This window comes from Notolabrus celidotus, chromosome 19 (genome assembly GCF_009762535.1).
Source record: "Notolabrus celidotus isolate fNotCel1 chromosome 19, fNotCel1.pri, whole genome shotgun sequence".
NCBI lineage: Eukaryota > Metazoa > Chordata > Actinopteri > Labriformes > Labridae > Notolabrus > Notolabrus celidotus.
Genome location: NC_048290.1, coordinates 12,134,809 through 12,158,569, shown reverse-complemented (window position 1 = coordinate 12,158,569; position 23,761 = coordinate 12,134,809). Strand labels below are relative to the sequence as shown.

Here is a 23,761-nt window from a genome sequence, read left to right as displayed (position 1 = left end):
CCATTTCAGCTTCATTAAGATGAAACAAACAATTTGCTTTGTTTTTTTTTGCATTTCACAGCGATGCACCTGGTGTATTATGAGAAGAGATGAACCATTAAGAGACAAATGGTGTGTCACGCAAATACTGAATTATTCATGAGTTTGACCACCAGGGATGCTGCTCCATTGATTGTGGCACAGGGTGAGATCTGCATGCAGAAAATATTTATAGACTGCTTCAGCACAACATGACAGACAAGCTGGATGATCAGGTTTGCTGTAATGAAGTCCTAATGAGGACAGAGGAGAAATATAAACCAAAAAATCCCCTAGTTCTACACAGGTTCATAGGCCCAGGATTACACTAAAAACTCTGATGTCATTATATTACATTGTTTTAATATCCTTATCAATTGAATGTAAGCTATTAAGTTGCATAAACCTCTAAATTAAGTAAGCATCTCTGTTTTCTATTCACAAACGGTGTGTTTATTCAGATTAACGTGCTGTTATCAGGCTAAAATAATCGTGTTTATTCTCCACCAGCGAGCTGTCTTTCTGAAAGCAGTTTGAGCTCTGATTTGTTAACCCTGGATCAATATATCTAGAGTAATACTTTTAAAAAGATACTACTATATACTATACTTTGTGTGTATATGATAAGCTGAGAGCTGCTCATGTGACTTTAGGAACACTAGGCGTGCCTGTCTGGATGTTTTGAAGTTCTAAATGGATTTTTTGAAATTTCAGGGTAGATGCAATTCATTGAAACTCAGGGGTTAAGCCACCTTTAAGTGCTCAAGTGGGAAATTCCTATCTTTGTGTCAAGCTCTGTAGGTTGAGGTTGTAGATTTGTTAAATGTTTTTTGTGTCTATAATTTGATTTGGCTTGGATGAATCTTGATAATTTAAAGACTTTGCTTTTTCTTTATTTGCCTCTATACAATAAGCACATAGGTAACTGCATTATTATATTAAATGTGATAAGTACACCTGCATGTCATAATGATTCAATCTTAAAATAAAATGTTATTATCACAGGGCAGTCAGCTATAACATGATTATTGTCATGCAATTTTGTACCTTTTGGCCCACCATAGTTAATGCTGCAGTGTCTTCCTGCTTCCTGCCGCGGCTATGATGAAAAATAATGACACCACTGTGCTTTTGGACGGTACATTTCACTTTTAAAAAAAACCTACCAGACAGTTAAGTTGATAATTTAAAAGTAATATGCTCTTTGTTTCAAATGAAACCAAACAAATGACCAAACTTCTTCAAGTTTCAGCTTTAACCTACGAGCTAAACATAAAGGAGCGGCTAATCTGACTGATGTAAGCAGGCTGGTAAAGGAGCTATGTGATGTTTGAGTTTGGTATGTACTTAGCCCATTTTTGCATGCAACCCTTTGCATTTTTTATGTTTAGCAGTGTTATCCTTAAAATAAACAACTAAATAAAAAAATAAGCCCTTCAGAGCTGTCGCATACCTCTAAAGCATTGGTTTCAGACTACACTGGTGTAGCAGGGCAGATTTATTTAAATTATACCTCTATTAACCATGACCATAAAGTACATTTCATTGCATTCATTTATATCTCAAATCAATATTGGTAATAATTGCTTTACATTGTTGACACGAACTCAAAAACTATTTTGAAATGCAACATAATGGAATCTTAAGCATGCGATTAAGAATGTGATTAATCGTCATTAGCTATTGAATTTTAACAAGTAATTGCATTTAAAAAATGACAATCTTACAGCACTAATCAACAATCTGTGATAATGAATCTAACAAAGTGAGTCACTGATTTAACTAAAATTCCCAAGTCTCTGGACAGCTCCAGTATATTTAGAGCCAATCTTTGACAGTTAGATGGATGCTTCCAGTCAGTCTTAATGAGATCTCATTAGTGGACAGCAGATGCCAGTGTTCGCCCTGGGTATGCCACACAGGGCAAACACTTCATGTCCACAATGTTTATGGGCTCCCTGTACAAACACAGACTGGATAAACTCTGTGGCTTCATTCAAGAATGGAGTCATTACAGAAGTGTAACTAGAGATCATTCCAGGCCTTTTTTGTGCTGTAAGTGCATGGGCTATTATAGTGTCTGTTTTTAACTCAATAAGCAGATATCGAAGGCTACATCTTATAACAACCTTTTATTCTGGCAATTTGACCTTGTGGCTATTGTAGCATGAATCAGTAGGCAGTGATTTTGTGTGTTTTTGGTCTACATAATGCCCATCAGCTATGTTTAAGAATACATGTCTATGTTGCTTACTGACTGAGGATGAAAACAAATCATGATCACTTACACTGCTCTTTACTGCAGATATTTGGCACTTCCTCATGTGCCTCAATTAATGTTCAATAATGATCAACTTAACGACTAGACAATTAATCAATATAGTAATCAATAAGTTGACCAGATATATGTACATATAATCATTACTTATGATTTTCTGACCAATCATTGAGCCGTAAAACACAATAATAGATGCTGGGTAACTCTTTAGATGACTTCCTAATATAAAATCATTAAGGCGAATTGTGTAACATTTTCATTCCACAATATTATCTATATAACTGAATTACCTTTTATATCAAAACACATCCTTCCAGATCACTTATTGATCACTAATTTCTTTTGTATTGCTAAGAAATTCTCTCTGAAATACTCTCTGTAAATATGCATGTAAATATACAATGCAACAATTCTCCAAGCAGAATTCCATATTTCTATTTATTTTATAATCTAACTACTTTTTTTTAAATGTAAAAACTACCTCTGCTACTCACCACTGCACTATTATCATATTATTTTAGCATGTACATATTAGTCATGCCTATTTGTTTTTCTTTTGTATTTATACCTGATGTTATTGTTGTTATATTTTTTTATTTTATTTGTATGTCTTATTCTTATGCCTTGTACAAAGAGAGCACAGTTCACCAAAGCCAAATTCCTTGTGTGTTCAAGCATACCTGGCCAATAAAGCTGATTCTGATTCTGATTCTGTATTTCATGTAAAGATCAGGTTCAAGGCAACTAGGTTAGACAGCTTTGAAAATCCAGTTTGCTGCAAAACATTGTGAATTTTATGAATATTGCTTCTGTAATTCCCACAAACCTGTAAAATTCAAGCTTCCATGCACCATCATCATCATCATTCTGTCTAGAGTTCACTGAAGATGATTAATTAGGTCGTTTTAACATTTAAGACATTAAGTATTTGACATAAAGGGATTTATATCCAGGAAGTAAGCTCTTCCTTTTAATTCCAGGCTAGTGCTTTCTACTCACGATCCAGTAATTAGTCACTACCCACAATTGACTCTACACCTGAGCTCCCATTAATTACACTTCACATAGAGTAGTCAACATTGATTAAGAATCACACCCCTATCGTTAGACTTGAACATGCAAAGCAACACTTCTGCTTGAACAGCATTAAAGTTAAGAAAACGTGTGCGCAAATATTTGTCTGTGTACGTCTAAGTTATTAATACACAAACATGAATGAGGAGGTGGCTTCAGCTCAGCTTTTAGTGCAAGAATCAACCTTTCCCCAACCCGCCACGCGCAACAGACATCCAATGGTGCAATGTATCAACAAACCTGAATGCTGCTCACTTACATTCGCACATGTGATTTGCCCTGCAGCCGGTGTTAAGCTCCGTCCCTCTGAGATACTTCGTTAAACAGCGCTTCAGATGATAAATCCGAGGTACAAACTCCTCACAGCATCTTCTACAGTAACAGGTTTAATTCCACAGAGAGGAACAGGAGGAGGAGAAGAAGGAGAGAGGACGAGTGTCGGTGTGTCCACTGTTAAGAGACAGACCGTGTAACACGGTGGCGATCAGGGGCGTGCCAAGACTTTTTAGGGTCATGAGAAAATCCACCTCTGGCCAAACTGAAAATGATACTCCTTCACTTTAAAAGTGGCTCACAAAATAAGAGATGTGGAAATGTTTCCCAAAACAGTCAACATTGGCTACATTTACATGAGACTTTTAATTCCTCTTTAATTCAGAATTAAAATTAAATCCTCTTTAAAAAGATTTAAAATCAATCAGACTTTATTTATAAAGCGCTTTTGTGACAGTCGTTGTTGTTATACCTGGTAGTGCCACAAGGTGGCGCCACCTTTCTGAGTCTGCCGGTTACATACAGAGAAGTTGCTCCTCCTGAGCTCGCAGAGTTTTTGTATGATAATCAGACAGAGACGCACTCTCTGGCTGTTTCCGAAACGGCCTGCTACATACTACTTACTAATGTAGTAGGCAGTAGGTATTGCCTACTACATACTGCGTTTGAATTTAGTATGTAGTATGACTGTTCTGTCCGATCTGTCATGCAGCATGCTGAGCCAGACTTCGCTGGATTTCCGGTTTCGGAAAGCGGAAGTAAACAACGACGAAGCCGATAAATAAAATGCTTATTTAGCATCCATTTATGATTTAAAAAGTTAGGAAGTGGTTTATATGTAATTTGATAACTTTCACAGCACCCAAAAACGGATTTCCTCCCGTCCAAAAATGAGGAAAAAGAAAAAGCAGAACGAACGCTGTGCATTATGGGAAACAGTACGTGAGGCAGACTGGTCCGATGCACACTGAGATATTTTCCCGAATCAGTAGACATCCGGGGAGTTTTGGCTTACTGCAGATTTTGCTCTTGTTCACATACTACTTACTACATACTGAATTTTGGACATATCAGTACGTACTGCTAGTATAGTAGGCGATTTCGGAAACAGCCTCTGTCTGCTCCTCTAGTGATGAGCTGGTGTAAGTTGTGCCTATCTTTCTGTTTGCCATGTGTGCTGGACGAATATAGTGCCGTGGAGACCTGGCTTTGTAAGGTCGACTGTTAGTTTCTGTTTAATAAACTGCTAGAATAAATTAAGAAAAAAATACCACCCCCAGCCCCGACCCCAAACCCACCCCATAATCCTAAGGCTAAGAACACAGTATGCAACAATAGCAATAAAAACAATAGAAATAAAATAAATATATAAAATAAAAAATAAGTTGCTGAATGAACTGAGGAAACGCTCTCACGATATCTTAATGAGGAAACACTGGAGGTAAAATAAGATGTTAAAACTCAGAACAGGAAAATAAAATCACCAAAGTAAAATACATTTCTAAGATAATAAAAGACTAAAATATTAAACCATTAAAATAACTTAAGATGCTAGACTTAAAATAAATAAATAAGTACATAAATAAATAAAGTAGAATAAAAGTGGCTAAATTTAAAATAGTAAAATAGTACACTAATTCCGAATGAAAATGACCAATCGGAATTAAACTTAAATCCGAAGTAAGTGTCTGGTTTATTCTGATTTTAAATCTGTATTGAATAATTCCTCGATCATGTATGCGTTCATTTGGCTTTAAATTAATTCCAGTCGTTCTGCGCATGCTTGTTCCCTTGTCCTGTCGCGATGACGCACATATTCCACTCTGGCGGGAACATATTTCAGGCTGAGGTAGAGCAGCTGTTGCACTAACCGGCTTTGATTTGCCAAAGTCCGGTCTTCCGCCTCCCTTCTCCGGTCCTCTATCTCTCTTCTCCTCCTCAGCCGATGAAAGTGAAGCAGTATGTTTGTGTCGAGATGCTTATGTAAAACTATAATCAAAATAAAAGCGAAATTTGAACTTATTGTGTGGTCTTCCATGTTGTAACCGAAAATAAAAGAAGCAGGAACTAGAGTCTGTTTTCTTCCAGTAAACGTAACTACGTCACGCCCGCCCCTGTCCAATCAGAACCCTTCCCAACCCCCAGACCTTCAACGGAATTGAATAAAGACAGTTAAATGTGTTTTCCATGTAAACCTTAATTCGGAATTACTATTTCCATGTAAACGCGAAGGAGAATACTTTAATTCAGAATTATTTAATTCTGAATAACTAATTCTGAATAAAGAAACATCATGTAACCGTGGCCACTGTCACCTTTAGTAAATATTGCCTAAACTGGAGAAAATCCTGCTTTTAATGTGGACTACTTTCAGCTGTGGACTGATACACATTCATATAGATGGGGAGTATCGCAAGTTAACCAAGATATGATACAATACCTGATTCATTGCCCACGATAACAATGGCATTTAGCAATACTTTGATAATTGATTAAGCAAGACAATCCTTTATGATTCATCACAATATCCAATTGACTGAAAAAAAATCCACCTTAAAAGTACAGTGCAGTATCAATATCACATGTGCCAACGTGAGTCTTTAAAAGTCCAGTGTGTAAAATTTGGCTCTGTATATTTATAAGTATGTTTCAATGAGTGTATAATCACCTTATTTAAAAATGATTTCATATTTGTAAAATTTGAATAAGTCTTTTATATTGACACAAGAAGAGGGACCCCTTCCATGGAGGGATTATTTTATCAATATTTGGTGCCAGCAGTACAATAATAATTTCATACAAGTCAGGATAACAATATATGGCAGTATCAATACTTTGGCCAGCCCCCAAATTTGACACCATTAACAGCATGTGGTAAATAAACTACTTACAGTGCCCTCATTTATATAAATGATAATTATAATGATTCTTGTCACAGTGCAGTGACAGTGTGGACTGATATTTATGATACGCCCACAGCACATGGATAAACATTTCTTTGCTCTCCACTGAGTTTGTATTGCGATGAGTCACTGCTGCTAGAAAAACAAAACATAAACCTTCGGTAAAGCTGATGTGTTGTCGGGGCACTAGTTACAGAAGACATACAACAGAGCTACAGTATGTATTTAACTGAACCTTAAACAAGACTGCAGTGGGTAAAGGCATAAACGATGAGACATCTTGATAGAAAATGCAGGAGACATACAGTGCTGGTTTTAGCCTGCTACAGAATGTTAGAATATTTTGAAAAACTGGCTATGCGTCCTCCAAAAAATGACCAGTGTGGCAAAACCTGACTCTACGGAAGGTCAGTGCAAAGACCATGTGGATATCTCACAACTGAAAATAAGCACTCAAAGAAACTGTGCCAAGAGAATGACACACATTTCCAACCAATTCCTCTTGTCAAAATGTCTCATTACTTCGCTCAATCAGTCTAAATTTGATGCATAGACCACTGAAGTGGATCTGACGGATATATTCCACAGTGGCATCAATCAGACACAGTTGCTAATTTGGCATGTAACATTTTCTCAGCATTGTTTGCACTGATTGTCATGCAAAGTAGTTGTGATTCCCTGGTGTCCCTGCAAGGGCTTTTGTCCACATTTAAAATCAATCAGCTCTCAGTCGAGCCCAAGTTTCCGCTGCTTGGATGGGAAGACAGCATTTCCTGTTGGAAACAACGCTTGTGAACCTGTTAAACAAGCGTGCAACAGGATTATACAGCATACCACAGCTATTACAGCACAGTCCTGTTCCTCCTGCCATTTCCTGTTGATGTTCAGCTTTCCTCAACAGTGGCTGAACCAGCCGTGGGGTTTATAGAGATGGGTGATGTGTCAAACTCACTTAGAACTTGGACTACTTCCTGGATAGCACTAAAAACTGTGATGACGAAACCTGGGAAAGAACTGCTCATGCAGTTTCTTTATGATTTGGGAAAATATCTGATTTTGATTTACCTACCAACATGCCTTTTGCCTGTTTATTAATTTAAGATAAAGTATTATTACCATTTAAATTCAGGGGTAGAAAACATATACATATCAGCTCTAATAAAACAAACAAACTAAGAAATACCAGGATGATTCAAGCCTTGCTCAGAGTACAGACACTAAATATCCTGCACCACCCCCATACCTGCACACACTACAACATGTGAAAACAAAGGTGCATATTGTGTTCAAGGGCAGGACATGCCAAACTCACAGGACTAAAAGAAAATGTTGACTATGAAAGTTTAAAAAAACCTGCTAAGGTAATGACTTGCAGTGGGAAATAAATGAATAAAGAAATCTAAAAAAGTGTAGAGGATAAATTGTTGTGGAAACAGTCTACACAGGTTGCTCTATAAGAACTGTAGGTGATAGCCTCAATGCTAGAACACTATTTGTTGCCAGGCTACACTGTTTTTAATTTTTTTTTAAAAAGCGTATCAAACAATGAAGCAAAAGTTTAAGTGCTTAAAACTGCAGTTCCTCGAGTGTCCTCTTGAGGTTGGCTCCATAAGCCCAGGAAACACCATTAACACCCATGTTAAAATGTCTATTTTTAGAGCAAAATTAGTCATGTCTACAGCCTGGTCTGACAAACCAGTATTTTCCCGAATAGCCTATTTTTCAACACACTGTATGGACAGGCTGTGTTATTTCCATAACTCTCTCCTTTTGGAAGAAATTAAAGCTACAATTTTTGCAGAAATAGGAGTGTGGCTGACTTGACTGACATTTTAGCTGTTTGCCTGGAGGTTCAAAGCCTCTTTGCCTCTTGCTTGGTCAACCAAAATTTGGGATGAGTCAACATCTTCAATATGGTGACCGCCATCATTTGGCTTCAAAGTCCCTATTCAGAAACCAACGGATGATTTCACCTGGACTAAGTCCATGTTTTATATACTGTGGTTCTGTCATCTTGTAGACTTCTTTAATACTGATTTTTGTGGTCAGGCTCAGCTAACATTGATGTAATCCAGATTTTACACTCTTGATATCAAACATGTTTGGAATTATAAGGACAGGCCTCATGAGTTTTCAAGGTTTTCCAGAGGGTTGGATCTGTAAACCCCTCTCATTACCAAATAATCTGGGCAAGACAATGATGTTAAACCCAAAATGTCGGTCATATGGTGAGTCTTAGCCACCACCACCCTACCACTTACTGAGGCTATTGCTCCCATTAATGGCAACTACTTATGCCATCATGCTCTACTACCCGGATGTAATAAGCACCAGCTCCAGAAAATGGATCTGAAGTTGTATGTGGGCTGTGCCTGGTTTAACATATAACCAATCGACTAGAGCAATGTTTAACTAGCACAGTGGACCAAAGGCTGGTGGTGCTAGCTCTGCTAATGTTACCACACTTGGTAAACCAATTTGTGAAGTGTTTTATTGGATAGGACTGCTGAAGAGAGGCAGGAAATGTGGGGAGTGATGAGTGGGAAAAGAAATGCACCAAGGGATCATAGCTGGGTATGGAACTAGCAGCCGCTACAACGCAAACAGGCGCCCTCTGTAGACCAATTTAGCATGGTTTACCCAAAGACCCTGTAATTCTGTGTTTAGCCATTTTAAAAAACATATAAACATTTAGGAAATTAGTGGCTGAGTACCAACCGGGATCCCAAATATGTTTTTTTCCATTAGGAGAGGTGAATTGGTGATAAAACTGGCCTGCAATTCCTGTAGTCTGAGCCCAGCAAACAGCCCTAATCCAGAGCTGCTACTGAGATGAAAGAAAATGACTTTCTTTGTGTTTATAACCAGCCACTTACTTCCCTGTCTGGCTGAGATGTGTCATTCAGCTTTTAGCAAAAAGCCATGTGTTCATGACTAGGAGCTAAAGGGTTTATTATAAAAGCAGACTAGCAGCTGCAGCGATTGAGTCATCTCTTTGGGAATGACATATGTGTTGTAAACTGCTTTGATCATTCATGACTTCCAATTTGTTGCAATGCTAAGCAACGACTTAAGTCCCAGGGGAAATCTTTCTAAGCAATATGCAAAAAGAAGATAGACAGAGGGAAAAGAGAAAATTGAAGTACATGAGTGCTGGCTTTTTATTTGGAGACTCACTTTTAGTCAAACACACATCATTCCAAGATAACTCAGCATTGTCTCCTGACCTTGCACACATTAATTTAAATCAATGATTTGACTCCAGGTTTAGGCACCCACTAAGTACAAAGATAAGCAGAGAAACCTGGGGCCTCTTTACAGTGAACAACAGATATTTACTTTTCAGTTAATTGTGTGTAACTTTCTCAGCCGTCAAGACTTTGGTCATTTAAATAAAGAGTAACCCCAGAAAGATGAGTTCAAATATCATCTTGTAGCCTGTAAGTATATTCTCTGTATCTCCCCACTAAATAAACATCTGAAGGCTCCCCTTTGTAAGATCCTTTACAGGCCCTAGTTGCCTGCAAGTAATATTCTCCACTACACCATTGTCAGGCTGTCTGTGATGTCTGTCCAAAAAGAAAAAAAAGAAACCCTCTTCGTCATCGCCTCTTAAATGAGACCAATGCTAGCAGGAGTTCACTGCCAGCGAGAGTTGAGGATCTTTACTTTTAAGACGACTGTACCTGAAGAGACAACCGTGACAGCTGTCACAATTCCCCTGATTCGCCACGCTTCAGTACAGTGCAGCAAGGTTTTTAGACACTCAGTGGTGAACAATTGTTAGCTGTACAGTCGCATGCAGACTTAACTTTGGAGGACAGCTTGTACCAAAAAAAAAGACAAAGAGATCAAGATTTCTTTTTCACCTTAAGATTTAGAGCTCTGAATAAGTTTAGGAAGAGGAAACTTTGAAAAACTTTATGTTAAAACGACTTTACTCATGGTAACTTCTGGTACTTACATACAGAAACATCATACTCCAACTGCATCCTGCTACTGCATAACAAAAGACATCTGTTAATAGAAATCAACCCCAAACTACTTACATACACAGCACCAAACAAAGGAAAAGTAATCCTAAAATGAACCCAACTAATTGTGTTTTTCTACACAGAGCACACAGTAAACAAACCTTTGAATGATAAAGAACCAAAATCAAAATCTGCATATCTCCCATTATATCTATTTACCTCAAACTATTCTGTTATTTAAAGGCATCCCCTATCTTTGCCATGTTAGTTGGTTTGAGTTGAGCCAACACCTGTTCATTCCAGTTTGGACCACTGACCTTAATGAGTGGCCAGCTGCAGACTAGTCTTTAACTAATGGTTCAAAACAGGTGGGAGACAACAAAGGATCCCACTGTGCTGTAATTGCTCACAAATACCTGAAGCCCTGATACACTTCACTCTGCGCAGTGCTGCTATTAGTGAGTCCTGTAAAACAACAGAGCACCTATTCTACAAAGTGTTGATTGAGGGGAACCAGCTGATCACAGAATACATGGTTAAATAACTGTATCTTTAATGGACAGCTGACCTTGCCATAGGAAGATAACACTGTAGAACTTTAACCAAAACCTCTCCTGTAAAATCAGACATGAATATAAACAAATGAACTGAATGTATTCATAACACTCTTAAGTATGAGATAATTATACTTATCAAGCATCACAGCAGCTTCTTGTCCTCAAAGGCCACCATCCACAGAAGGGGTGAGCATGGAAGTGTTTTAATCTAGAATCTGACCATTAGATATCGCTAAATATTCATATTTCTACACACTGTACCATGAGTAGATTAATATTACAGGAATAACGTTTCAAGTTTAAGGGAACAAAGTTTTACTATTGAAGAAATAAAGTTGTAAATTAATGAGGGTAAAGTCATACATTTTAGAGGATGAAGTCAGAATTTCAGTCTATGGTTGGCTTATATGTTTTTTTGGGGGGGATATCAGAAGATTAGCCAGCCGCCTGCACTAAAATTAGGAATGTGGAGCATCTTGCAAAGTTAGACTTTTGTAGTGGTTTCACAATTCTTTTTACATTATACCCAGTTTTTTCACACAATGCTTTTAGGGTCCTGATATGTACAACAATGTGGTGCTGATGTGCCAAAAAAAAGAGTATTATGTTATTCTGGTTTATGAATTTATACGTGTGAATTTGCAATTTAACTCTCTTAAACCTAAAACTTTATTCTCCTGATAGTACGAAGTAAGTCTTAAAATCGTTATTTTCTCCATTAATGTTGCCCTCATCCTCCGTCATATTGATAGGTTAATTTTCTTACTTCTTTTACCTTAAGAGCCAGCTAGCTGTTTCATCCTGCCTCTTATCTTAATGCTAAGCTAAGGTAACCATCTCCTAAGCTAACCATCTCCTAGCTGTATGGTTGAAAACTGATAAAGAAGTAATCACCTTTTTTCAAAACGTTCTACCTCTTTATTTTAGTCATTGTGAAATAAGAAAAAAATGATTCTGGCAGGCTTCATACAGGAAATTGCCTTAAAACTAAACCTTAATAAATGTGGCATCCTTCTACTTTCAGACAGTACAACTGTCATCAATCATTGGAAACCTTAAAATCACCTTTCTGCAAAAATATTGTATGAAAAAAAAGTTTCAATCTAGGCAATATGCTCTGAAAAAGAAGTGGGTGCTACAGTGTGAAAAATGACCTAAAAAGTACTCTGAAAGCTCAACAGTGGAATACACTTTGTGTGAGACGTGTTGAGAAAATGTTAAGTTCTTCCAGACTTTAAATCTGCTGCCTGCCAAGTAGAGGAAGCAGCTGCTGCTGGGCTAGAAAACAATGTAGACACTGTAACTACCTAGTTTAGCTTGAAATGACAAAAATATGTGTCATAATTTGTCCAGTGTGTGTGTCTTTAGATGTGTTTGTGTTTCTCTGCAATGGGAGATTAAATGAACACAGTGATGTCTCTCATCTCCCCTGCAAGAGTTTTCTTGTTTGCATGCAAGCAGGGGCAGGTTAAGATTGAATATTGTGTCTAATGATAGTCTTCTCAGAAGTCCACACATCATAAATACCTCCAACGGAACAGGAAGTCACTCTGTGAGCGACAAAACCCAATACAATGCAAAATGTTTTTTCATTCACACGCAGTCATGACAAGGACTACAAGAAGGAACAAAAACCCTTTTTCCTCTCTCATCTTAGAAATGACAGCAGCCTTATTTACAGCCTTTCATTCATGAGTAATATCACCTCCAGATGATCTAACCCCTCTGCAAAGTGCAGCTGTTACAACAAAGAAGTCTGAAGCAGAGACATCAGTGCCCAGATGAACGACTCGCATAAACATGTACAGAGAAAAAGTTATAAAAAAGCTCAAATAGTCAAGGAATACACTTATCTGTTACCTTGATGTGAGGATATTAAATCAGATAATCCAAACTGAGGTAAACTATGAATCCCCTGATGGACCATCTCCATGTCTCCTCCACACTCCAGAAAAGAAGCTCCCTGAGTGGGTTACAGAGTCCCGACCGCCTGGGTTAACTTGAGGACGGGAGTTCCTGACTGAGGAGCTGCTCTGCTAGTTTTTGGCCCGACTCAGGATGAGTGAGTGAGCACAGCTGAGAGGGTGTGAAAGAGAAAGGAAAGAGGGCAGGGAGGTGAGGTTTGAAGAGGGGGTTGGGGAGTGCACACACACACACACACACACACACACACACACACACACACACACACACACACACACACACACACACACACACACACACACACACACACACACACACACACACACACACACACACACCGCTTCTCTGGAGCACTGTAATGGGAACAATAGCCAAATCTCTGTGAAGGCTTGGGCTTAGAAAGGCCACTGGTCCGACACAGGGCATGACCCCGTGAGCAAACATTGGATGTCCCATTCACGCTGCAGTGCTATTCAACACTAAACCACTAACTGTCTACAGCTAAATTATGTAATTATTTTTTTTAATTAGATAGCTGAATTACCATTTTTATTAATACATCTTGGTAGATACTAGGTTCATTTCTTTTATTTACATTTTAGTTATTCAATTGTTAAATGTCACCTTATATACACCAGAGTAAATTACTTTTTTAAAGGATAGTTACAGACTTTTGTCACTAAGCTAGCTGTAAATCGATCAATTTAAATCAACTGACTAGATACAAGTGACAATTAACAAGAACTGATACATTAGGAAAACAAGATTATAGAATGTTATAAAAATAATTGAGACACTTAAAGTAAACAAAATTAAACAAAATGGTCAGAAGGAGCTTAAATCCAATAAACTGTGTCAAATACTGTCTTTGAAGGCAGCAGCAGATGGTTTTAACTTGAGAAGCAATAGTTGAAAAAGGTAGCAGATGCAGAAAGGCAAAAAAAAAAAAAATAATAATAATAATAGTGCAGTTCCTCAAGTGTCCACTAGGGGCGGGTTCGTAAGGAACAGGAATTCCCATTAACCCCATGTTAAAATGCCCAATTTTACAGCAGCAATAACAGCCTACTATATTATATGGTTTTGGTCTGAAAAACTACTTTCTTTGTTCGGGGGCAACATTTTTTTTTAAATGTACCCATTGTGAAGATATTTTGTGTTATGCATATATTTACATAATTAGGGGCATGGCTAAGTTATCTGACTAGAGGACTAGAAGTTATCGGTCAGATTTGCCAGGAAGCTGAAGACCCATCTCATTGGCTTCTTGGGAAACCAAAAGTTATGTTAAGTCAGCATTTTCAATATGGTGACCACCATCAATTGGCTTCCAAACCTCTCTTCAGAAACCAACGGGTAAGGTTATGGAGACTGTGTCCATTCTTTATACAATCTATGGTGTGACTTCTAGAGGATTAATAATAACATTTATTAAAGTTCTGCTTAAGTTTTTAACTCTTAAGCTGATACCAACATAACAAACTTTTGGTGATCTGAGTTGTATTTTGGGTAATCTGGTCTTTAGGTTTTGACAAGGTTTAAGAATATATCAATAATAAAACACTCAGTGCCTCTGGCTCTGCCATATCTATTTTTACCTAGTTTTGAAATCTAATCCAGTGTTGTGTAGAGGACCAAGCGCATAACAGCCAGAGCACTCTTTTTAAAGGAAAAAAAAGATTCCATTTATGATTTTTAAATTTCAGTACTATACTCTCATAACAACTGTTTACATGCGTTAAGCTGTACAGGCTCCTTGTGTTAAGCTCCTCTCTCTGCAGCTACATCTTCCCATGTACCTACAATGGGCGTCCTTTGTCACCTGACCCCCAGCAAGATATCGATGGCTAATTCTCTTCCTGGTGTCACGGTGGTCCTTGCCTGTCAATCGACATAATCTGAAGGTAGACACCACAACATTAGCCTCCGCCTGAATCCCCAATGACGTTGTCTGGCAGAGAACACAGACTCCATAGAGTTACTACAGCTATCCATTACCATCTGATGCTGAATGAGAAACAAAGTGAACAGAAGACATTGGGTCAAAGGGGACATGGGTTGTTTGGCTCTACTATCCAAATCTCTACAAAAGGCCAGTTGGGAAGAAGGTAATCATGGCAGCAAAAAATGAAGAATAATGGCCACATCAGCTTTGAATTCTTTGTTTTCACTGCTGCTGAAAGAAAAATATGATACGTCAACTTGAAGCTTCATGATAAGCAGATTCTTGTGCAGAAAGTCAGAAAGACAGTTAAAACTCTAACAAGCAAGATATTTGTTTGCTAAAGATCCACTCCTCTGTTCTGACACAAAGGGGATAAATGAAAGTCTACAGCCAAAGGCAGCTGTTGAGAAGAATGAATGAGTCGAGTTTTATTGAGTTGTCATGAGGACAGTCGGGGCAGCAATGGGTCAGTCCGTTCAGGGAGGTCACAGGGCTGTCAAAAAGCCAAGCGTCTCTGTTCTGATTTCAAGCCAACTAAATAAAGAGCTATGTCTGTGTGTCCTGCCAAGGCTGCTGTAAATATACCATTATGTAAGGGGAATCAATTTCAACTTTAGGAAAAGGAAACACAGCTCAGACGAGGCTTAAAGGCAAGAGCTTGTGTTGGAAGAGAAGCTGACGAGTTAATCATAAAAACTAGAGATTAATACGGTGGTAAAAGTGAGTTGTAAAGGGCTTAGAGCTGAACTTCCAAGGAGGGTAGCTGCTGTTTTTTTTATTTGCCAGTTTTCAACAGATACAGCACTTTCTAACAATGCTATATTTTACTTTTCCAACAGAAATCCACAATGCATGTGTTGTATTTCAACATAGTTTCAAGTTTTGCTAATTTGGTGTTCATGTTTAAGTGTAATGGAAACCAGCAATAACCTTCAGGGTAGAAATCTGGAATGAGACCTTTGAAATAGGAGTATGTTTTGCGTTGGAAAATGGCTGTAAGGGGTATGAAGTTCATATGGTTTGTAGCAAATCTGCCAAGTATGAAATCAAAAAAGAAGAAAAAAAAGAGAACAATATTTTTTACCTTGGTTTTCGGGGTTTAAAGCCAAATCTGAGGACTGTCAATATGAGATAAGATAAGATAAGATAAGATAAGATAAGATAAGATAAGATAAGATAACATAAGATAAGAGAGTCCTTTACTCGTCCCACAACAGGGAAATTCAAGTGTCACAGTAACAGAGTAGACAGTGCAAAAGAAATATATAAAGCAAACAAGAGCCTATAAAGTAACAATTATTAAAAAGTTATTAGCAATTAAAATTAAATAAATATATTAAATATAAACAAGGAATGACACTTATGGAGGCTCTCGGTCAATGGGATACAACCACAAACACTCCGCTCAACCTCTACGTCATAATAATTCTAGACTAATTCCAAACATCTTTCAACTATGCCTTGCAAGACTATGAGGTTCTTCTAAAATATCAAAGCCTGCACAAGAGAACCATTAAGTACACTAACAGCTTCAATGACCCCTCACTGGGGGATTAATATGCCATTAAGATGTTAGAAGTGCTTGGTTTTGTCACTTAAACACTTGTACGCAATGCTACGGGGCTGTAATGTTACATTAGGGATACAGGCTGAGTGATACTTCAGAGGAGGCTTCTGTAAAAGGTGGGGCAAAGACAAATCCCTGAAAAGTAAGCCCTCTAAAATCAACATGACAGTTCCTTTTAATGCACTTTTGGCCTCATCATATTTTCAGAGTTCATGCGCAAAGCCAGACACACTTTTAACAAACACTTATTTGCACTGTTGCTTAGATGTGCTTAACAGGGTCAGTGTTTGCATTATGTTCTCTATATTGTGTGTGCCTGAGCTGAAATATGTATGTAATGCCGTGAAAGATGTAGGTGTCTTACGGTGATGTAAACATTTCTCAGTATGACAGATCACCAATCGGACTAGTGTATATCAGGCACTCATGGCCGTGGGACTGTAAATCTGTAAGAATGCATGCCTGGAATTCATACTTGGTGTGAACTCTGTGACCCCAAATAAATGATTTCCCATGTTTTCCACATATCCATAATTGTTTTGATTAAGACACCGGATGTTGTACTAAGCCTCATTCAGACACACACAAACACTGTATAAACAGACACATATAGATTGCTGAAATGTGAATTTAAAATAATACAGCATCCATGTTAATTGCTAAGATAAGGAAAAACTATTATTTTGGCAGGAATAGACATTCTCTGGTGAGACAATGATAGTTTCTTTATCAACACAGTATGAACAAGGAGTAGACTCAACATGGTGCCTGATGCTTGGCTCACTAATACTGTCTAATATCACCTTTCAGTGCTGATGAGGGCCCCAGGGCAGAAGCACACCTGCACTCCCCACAGCCAGAATTGGTAGGTTGAGTCAGCCAGGTCTTTGGGAGAAGCCCTTTGAACTTTCCAGACAGGGTTATAGAAACCTGACTATTGGAGGCAGAGCTACTTACTTCTGAGGACCAAAGGGAACATATTATCATGGGAACCAGACAAAACTGGGGAGTCATGTTTTATTTGGTCTGGCAGATAAGTCTGGTCAGCAACCAGTTCTAGCAGACTTCCATGGGACCTGATTCAGGTCAGGCCAATCGTAACTGATTATTTTATATGGGATGGGTTAATAAAGTGACAAGCTGTAAAGGGGAGCACTATGAGGTCAGTTTTTGAGAGAGACCAAGATGGCTGTTGCTGAAGTAGAACATTTGGCTTCTGCTATTACAAGATTCGTTGAGATAGTCACATTGTGTTGAACGCTCAATTGGGCCACACCAAACATCTTCATTTTTAATACTGTGATTTAAGAGTGATGGCAACCATTGTGGAGTCACCTGACTTTTATTTGGACTACTTTATTAGGTCTTAATTTGGCATTTGACATCTTCCCATGTTGGTGTTGCAGAACCAGAAATTACTATATTTGGGTGTATACATAATGCTACCCATCTATCCTGGTTAGTATGTTAGTTAAGTAGTGAAATATCAATCATATGTTGCCATACCCTGAAACATACCCTTTATTGATATATTTTTCACCAAATAGGCCCATAACTTACTATATGAACACCATTCTATATAAATAAGATGCAAAACTTGCAGTTAAGACCATTAAATACTTAAGTACTGGTGCAATTAAACAACTTGAAAGTAGGTTCCTTTTCCAGTAGAGTTACATTTAGACTTCCTTTTAGCAGAGTCGTCCCCTGATGGCCTTTAGGAAGAATGCAGGCTTATGGCAATTTGAGAAACCATTCACTTCAAAAATTGGGGCTAATGAGTAATAGAAAAAAGCTGCAGTTCCTCAAGCATCCACTTGAAACTGGCTCCAAAAGACAAGGAAACTCCACGATGGTCCATACAAACATAATTTTAAATGTTCACAGACAAGTTTCAGTGACATTAGTTCCTTTCTTTGTTTGTCAAATGTTTTTTTTTCAAACATCCATTTGGTCCCTATTTATACAAAAGTTGTGCATACATTTGCATAATAACAGGAATGGTTGGGAAGACAGACCAGCAGGTGGGCCCACTGTAGCTGTTTGGCAAAGAGGTCGAGTTGAGTCACGCTTTTAACCTTCTTACAGTTAGATTGAGTCAGCTTTTCCAATATGGCGACCACTATCATTGGGCTCTCTATCATCTACCAAAAGGGTGTTGTCTCTGAGACTACATCATGGTTTTATACAGTCTATGTCAAGTATGTTGCAAGTTTTAGGGTTCTAAATGCATTTTGTTCTGCAAGTGCTGACACAGAGTCCAAAGAGAGCTTGCAGCTATATTTATGTAGGTTTTTACCAGGCTAAAGGGAAATTGTAAAAAAGGAGGACACAATGAAACAGAAAAGGCTTGAATCTGACTTAAGTTGATTTGATGATAAAGACAAGAGAGATGCAACCAAAATGTTCAGGGAGCTAAATCCTGACAACTGGTGCTTGAGAAAAAAGCGTCTTATGATTTTCATTTGTTGAAGTAATTCATGATAAAATTAATTTCACTCTGGTAACATGTCATAGAGGCATCAATCAAAATTCCCATTTACTAGATTGCTTGGACATTGAAGGGCCTGTCAGAGGTGAACATTATTGTGATAGAAAGTAAAGATAAATCTGAAATTCATCAATCAACCCCATACATGATCTGTGTTACCACTTCTTATTTTCCGTCAGTGATGGATGAGTTGGAATATGTAATGTGGATTACATCATTTTTAGTGTGAGACACTTAGCTCCTATGTGTTCCTCTGCACATATATCTATGAGGTGGTCTCCTACTGTTGAGTTGCTGCACAACTCTTCTTACAGGCAACGGAGAGGGATAGTCAGCTTTGGCAGGATAAGTGTGTTTTTAGTTTGGTCATTGCAGCAGTCCTGTCTGTGTTGCAGCTCCACATCCTTGTTGTTTTTTCTGACAAAGCAGGCCAAAGCACTGCCGGCCGGAGAGAGCTGCAGTGCAGGGGGGAGTGTATGCAGGCTGGATAAAAAAGATTGGTGATGATCTAAGTGCAGAGACAGAGGAATGCTGACAACGAGGTTGTATCCCTGGGTATTTGAGTGTGAGTGAACTGCTGCTGCTGATGTTGTTGGGTCAGTTCTCGGGTCCAGACATTTCAACTGTGTTTGGTTTCTTTTAAGAGGTATGAACATAATGTACAAAACAGAAGAACAAAACTTAAAACCAGAAGTCATGACTTCGAAACAGAGCCAATCACATTACAACAAAGTGTTCAATTTGTGTTCAAATAAAGACATGATGCTATGCAGTTAGCTTTTTCTGATAAGCACAACTAGTAATTAGAGAGGTGTGTTAAATTACAGATGCTGGTTGTTCTGATGGGCTTCCTATCATCACAAGGCCTGGTTTTGACACAGGGTTGTATTTAAGCGCAGCCAAGAATTATCCATTTTAGGATGAGAGGACTAAAGCCGGGCTTTCAAGAAGAGTTCAACAGATTGTTGAGGGGAATTTGATATAATAGAGAAAAGCACAGTATTCATGTCAAGAATCTCAGACATATAAAGCCACTCTCCATTTTTATTCACTTTTCACCTCCACTAGAAATTAAAATCTAATTTCTGCCAGGACTTTGTACATACAGCATTATATATAGTCAGCCTTACGTCTGGCTGATTGCTCTCCCATCTGTTGCAACATTTTTCTGCATATGAACAGTTTCTACCAGGATGGATTTACAGGCAGGCTGGGAGCTGTGAATTCACAAGTGTTCCTGTTATCTGCCTCAAGCAGGAGAGCAAAGTGAAATTTGACCCCGCTGTGAGAGGGATTTTTCGCTTGTTATGTTTTTTTGGCCTCTGGCAAGATACTAAAAGCCATGTATCTTGTACCAGCATACCTAAGTGGCATTGACACAAAATGGCACAAAAGCTTATGTTGTGATACATATTTTTTTTCTAATGGCTGTCCAATATTTAAAAGTAGGGAGTGTACAGAGGAGATTTATCTTCAGTTGTCCTTATCTGACAGGTAAAATATTTTCTTCATCCATCTTAAAAGATAGAGATCAGTGTAGTGTGACAAGAATCTGATGCTATCTCTGTATTTTCAAGAGAGCTGTCAGCATGGTTTGTTTGAGTCACCTGTCTGGCTGACAAAGCCGATGCCTTTCATTGAAGCAAATAGTCACACACTGCTGCTTCATGAGCTGTAATAAATAAGTTGGAAGGATTGAAGGCAACAAAAGACACTCAAATGTTTTCGTACACCTTTTCTGAAACATTTCAAATAGGAACTGTAATGAATTCACACGTCAAAGTCAGTGGACAGGTCTCATGAAGTATTACTACGTCTGTTAGAATGCTGTAGGAAGCCTTTTGTAGCTCTAAACAGAGATCTATACACGTAACAAAACAGATTCCCTGACACAAGTGTTGACCTTCAAGATGCATGGTAAGTAATATAGATGGCAGATTTTACAGGGATGAAGCATATGTTGATTAAGTAAGGGATAATGTACAGTCAGCGGATGGTTATGGGGATTAAAATCTTCCAAAGTGGAAGAGACCTGCTCACCGTGGAGGGATCTACTCCCATGGTGACAGTATATTCTTATTAGCTTACTTACCCACATTAAAAGATCTGCATTTACTCTGTTACTTTAAACTAACATTTTAACACTGTGTACAATGCTAGCATCATTTGATGAGGATTTGCACCTTTGGCTCCAGTTTTGGGATGTTTGCATGTAGCTTAACTTTCTAGATGTAACATCATTTTTTTGTTATTTTATGATGGTTAAAACACATAGCTAGAGCTGGAAACACATCTGTTAATCATTCATGAAGAGTGTTACTTTTTTTATTGACTTTAAAAATTTGGTTATCTTCAACGTCGAAACTTTCATGTTAAAAGTTATCACTGATAAATGTGTCTCTTGTAATGCTGGCCATCGAGAGTAGAGAATTCGGGAAAGATGTTAAACTTCTTGTCACTATGTGTCACCAGTGTGCCACTAATTGACCGACAACAATAAAGGTGTACTGTACAGTCAATTTGTTTACCTGAGAAAAAAGGGGCATCCAACCTTTTCAATCTTTTATTGGACATGGATCGTGGGGACCCTTTCCATTGCAGTAATGTTAATGTAAACTTCTATTAATTTTGATGGGAATTAACAGATTAACTGTTAAATGGAGTAAAATGTTTGACTAACTGTATCCACCTCTGCTCCAAGCAAACATTGAGATCTATATAATGTAAACTAAGTTAAATTGCAGTATGAAGAAAATGCACTTTGATTTAAAAAGAATATCTTGTTTAGCATTAAGAAGGTCCTCATCAAGTGCGAAGAAATTCCATTTAGGGTCACAAAGTAATTGTAACAGGAAAAATGCATCCCTGTAAATAAAATGAAACATTCTGTAAAAAGTTGTAACTCCATTATTCATAGTATATCTGCAGATGTTGGTATTATGGATGGATAATACGGAAGCTGCAACAACAACAGCAGGAAAGTCAGGAATGCACACATCATAAACTGCTCATCTGAAAACACAGCAACAGTTAACAAAAGTAATAAACTGTAACTTGTAAAACAGGCTAACTGTTGACATGATGAATGAATACACACTTTCTCAATAAGTACAGAGAGCACTTTGCAACTCATTTGCAAGTTGCTTTGTATCTTAAGTTTAAGGCAAGTAAAGCTGCCTGAGAAATCCTTCCACCCTTCCTGCACTCGTAACTGAAACTAAAGACAGTGCAAAGTCTAATAATATCTCAGCCACCGTACTGCAACAGTCCAAACCACACGCAAGCATGTTAGTGTTCATTCCTGTTATGTAAAGAGACAGACCTGGGTTGGAGTTAAGATCCATGGGGCGCAGAGGAAGACGTGCCCCCTTCTCAGCTGGTGGTCCAGGGAGCAAAAGCCACGCTGTCGCTGCTGACCGCCGGCCCCCCGGTGCCACCTCTTCATCTGTTCTTGTTCTGAGCCACGGAAAGATTTACCTCCTTCTGTGTTTGCTAAAACACACTCCGCTTCCCTCACTACCTTCTTTCCTACTCTCCTCCTCCTTCGCGCTTTCCTCCTCCTCATAAAACTCTCTTACCTAAAACTTCATTTTTTGAAGTCAAAAGCAGGTCAATGTGACACACCAATCAGCAGCAGCTAGGCAGGGTCAGGCTAAGGCTAGTCTGTCTGCCTCTCAGGAAGCTTTCCCTCTGCAGATACTTCTATCAAAGCATCAGGAAGAGCAGAGGAAGCATTTTTCGAAGACACGAACAAGAAATGCAGGGGAGAATAAAACCGAGTGAGACAGCAAGCCAAAGGCAAGATGGTGTGTCTGCTCGTCTCCTAAGGAAGTGAGAGGGTTGGGGTGGGGTGGGAGCTGGAGCTGGAGGTGGAGGGGGGAAGGGGGATGTATCGTAAATCACGCAGCCCTCCCTAAAGTGGGGACCTGTAAATCTGGCAAACGAAGAGTGGGCACTCGGCCAAATGACTCATCCACAGTGCTCTATAAATACAGCGGTGCGGGGTCGGCGAGGCTGAAGCTACTGGTGGCCAAGAAGCCCTGAGACAGAGGTTTTCTCCCTCAAGGCAGAAAGGTCTTAATGGCCTGCTTATTGTTTGTCAGTCACACCAAGACTTGGTTGGCCTCTGTTTATTGGAGGGAGAGAAGTTCTGACATCAATTTTCCTTCCCAGTAGTGCAGATACTAAGAATTTAGTCTTGTGCAAGCATCAAGCACCCTTCCAATACCAAATACAAATTTTACTGCTTAAATTGCTTTCTTTTTACAAGCTTAGATTATCACACCCCCTCAGAGAATGGTTACTTGATAGAGTCACACAATGATTTCTCTAAAATAAAGGATCTTTTGACTCATGGTGTTGGATTAGTGAATTGACTTGCTTTTGCTGATGCTGTTTACCAGATACAACTATAAAGAAACTATTGGAGGGTCACACTGTACTGGTTAAATCACTGAAACCAGTATCAGTATTGTCAATTTTCAATACCAGTATCAGTATCAGTATCAGTAAATGCCAGTATCAATATTGGTCAATTATTGGTAGCAGTACCAGTATTGGCTCATGATCCATACAAGTATCAGTATCAGCCAATTATTGATAGCAGAATGAGTATTGATCAATGATCAATAGCAGTATCAGTGTCAATATTAGTCAATTCCGAAAAAAGGTATCAGTATAAGTTATCGATAGGAGTTTCAATATTGATATTATATCGATGCCAGTATCAGTATCGTTAATTTATCAATGCCAGTATCA

The 23,761-nt window shown here is 38.4% G+C and overlaps 1 protein-coding gene across 7 annotated transcripts in view; it reads right to left on the bottom strand.

Moving 5' to 3' along the window:
• The window catches only part of arhgap24 (Rho GTPase activating protein 24), a 92,180-nt gene that overhangs the window by 14,180 nt on the left and 54,239 nt on the right, over positions 1–23,761 (bottom strand). Inside the window, exon 1 of one of the 7 annotated variants that reach the window (XM_034710001.1) lies at positions 22,326–22,815. The exons of 4 other annotated variants lie outside the window; for them this stretch is intronic. In XM_034710001.1, coding sequence (XP_034565892.1) covers positions 22,326–22,347 — 22 coding nt within the window. In that variant the 5' untranslated portion in view covers positions 22,348–22,815. Of the gene's footprint in view, positions 1–3,629; positions 3,866–12,937; positions 13,123–22,325; positions 22,816–23,761 lie in introns of those variants that run through there. 2 more of the 7 variants (XM_034710000.1, XM_034710002.1) reach the window with 2 other exon arrangements.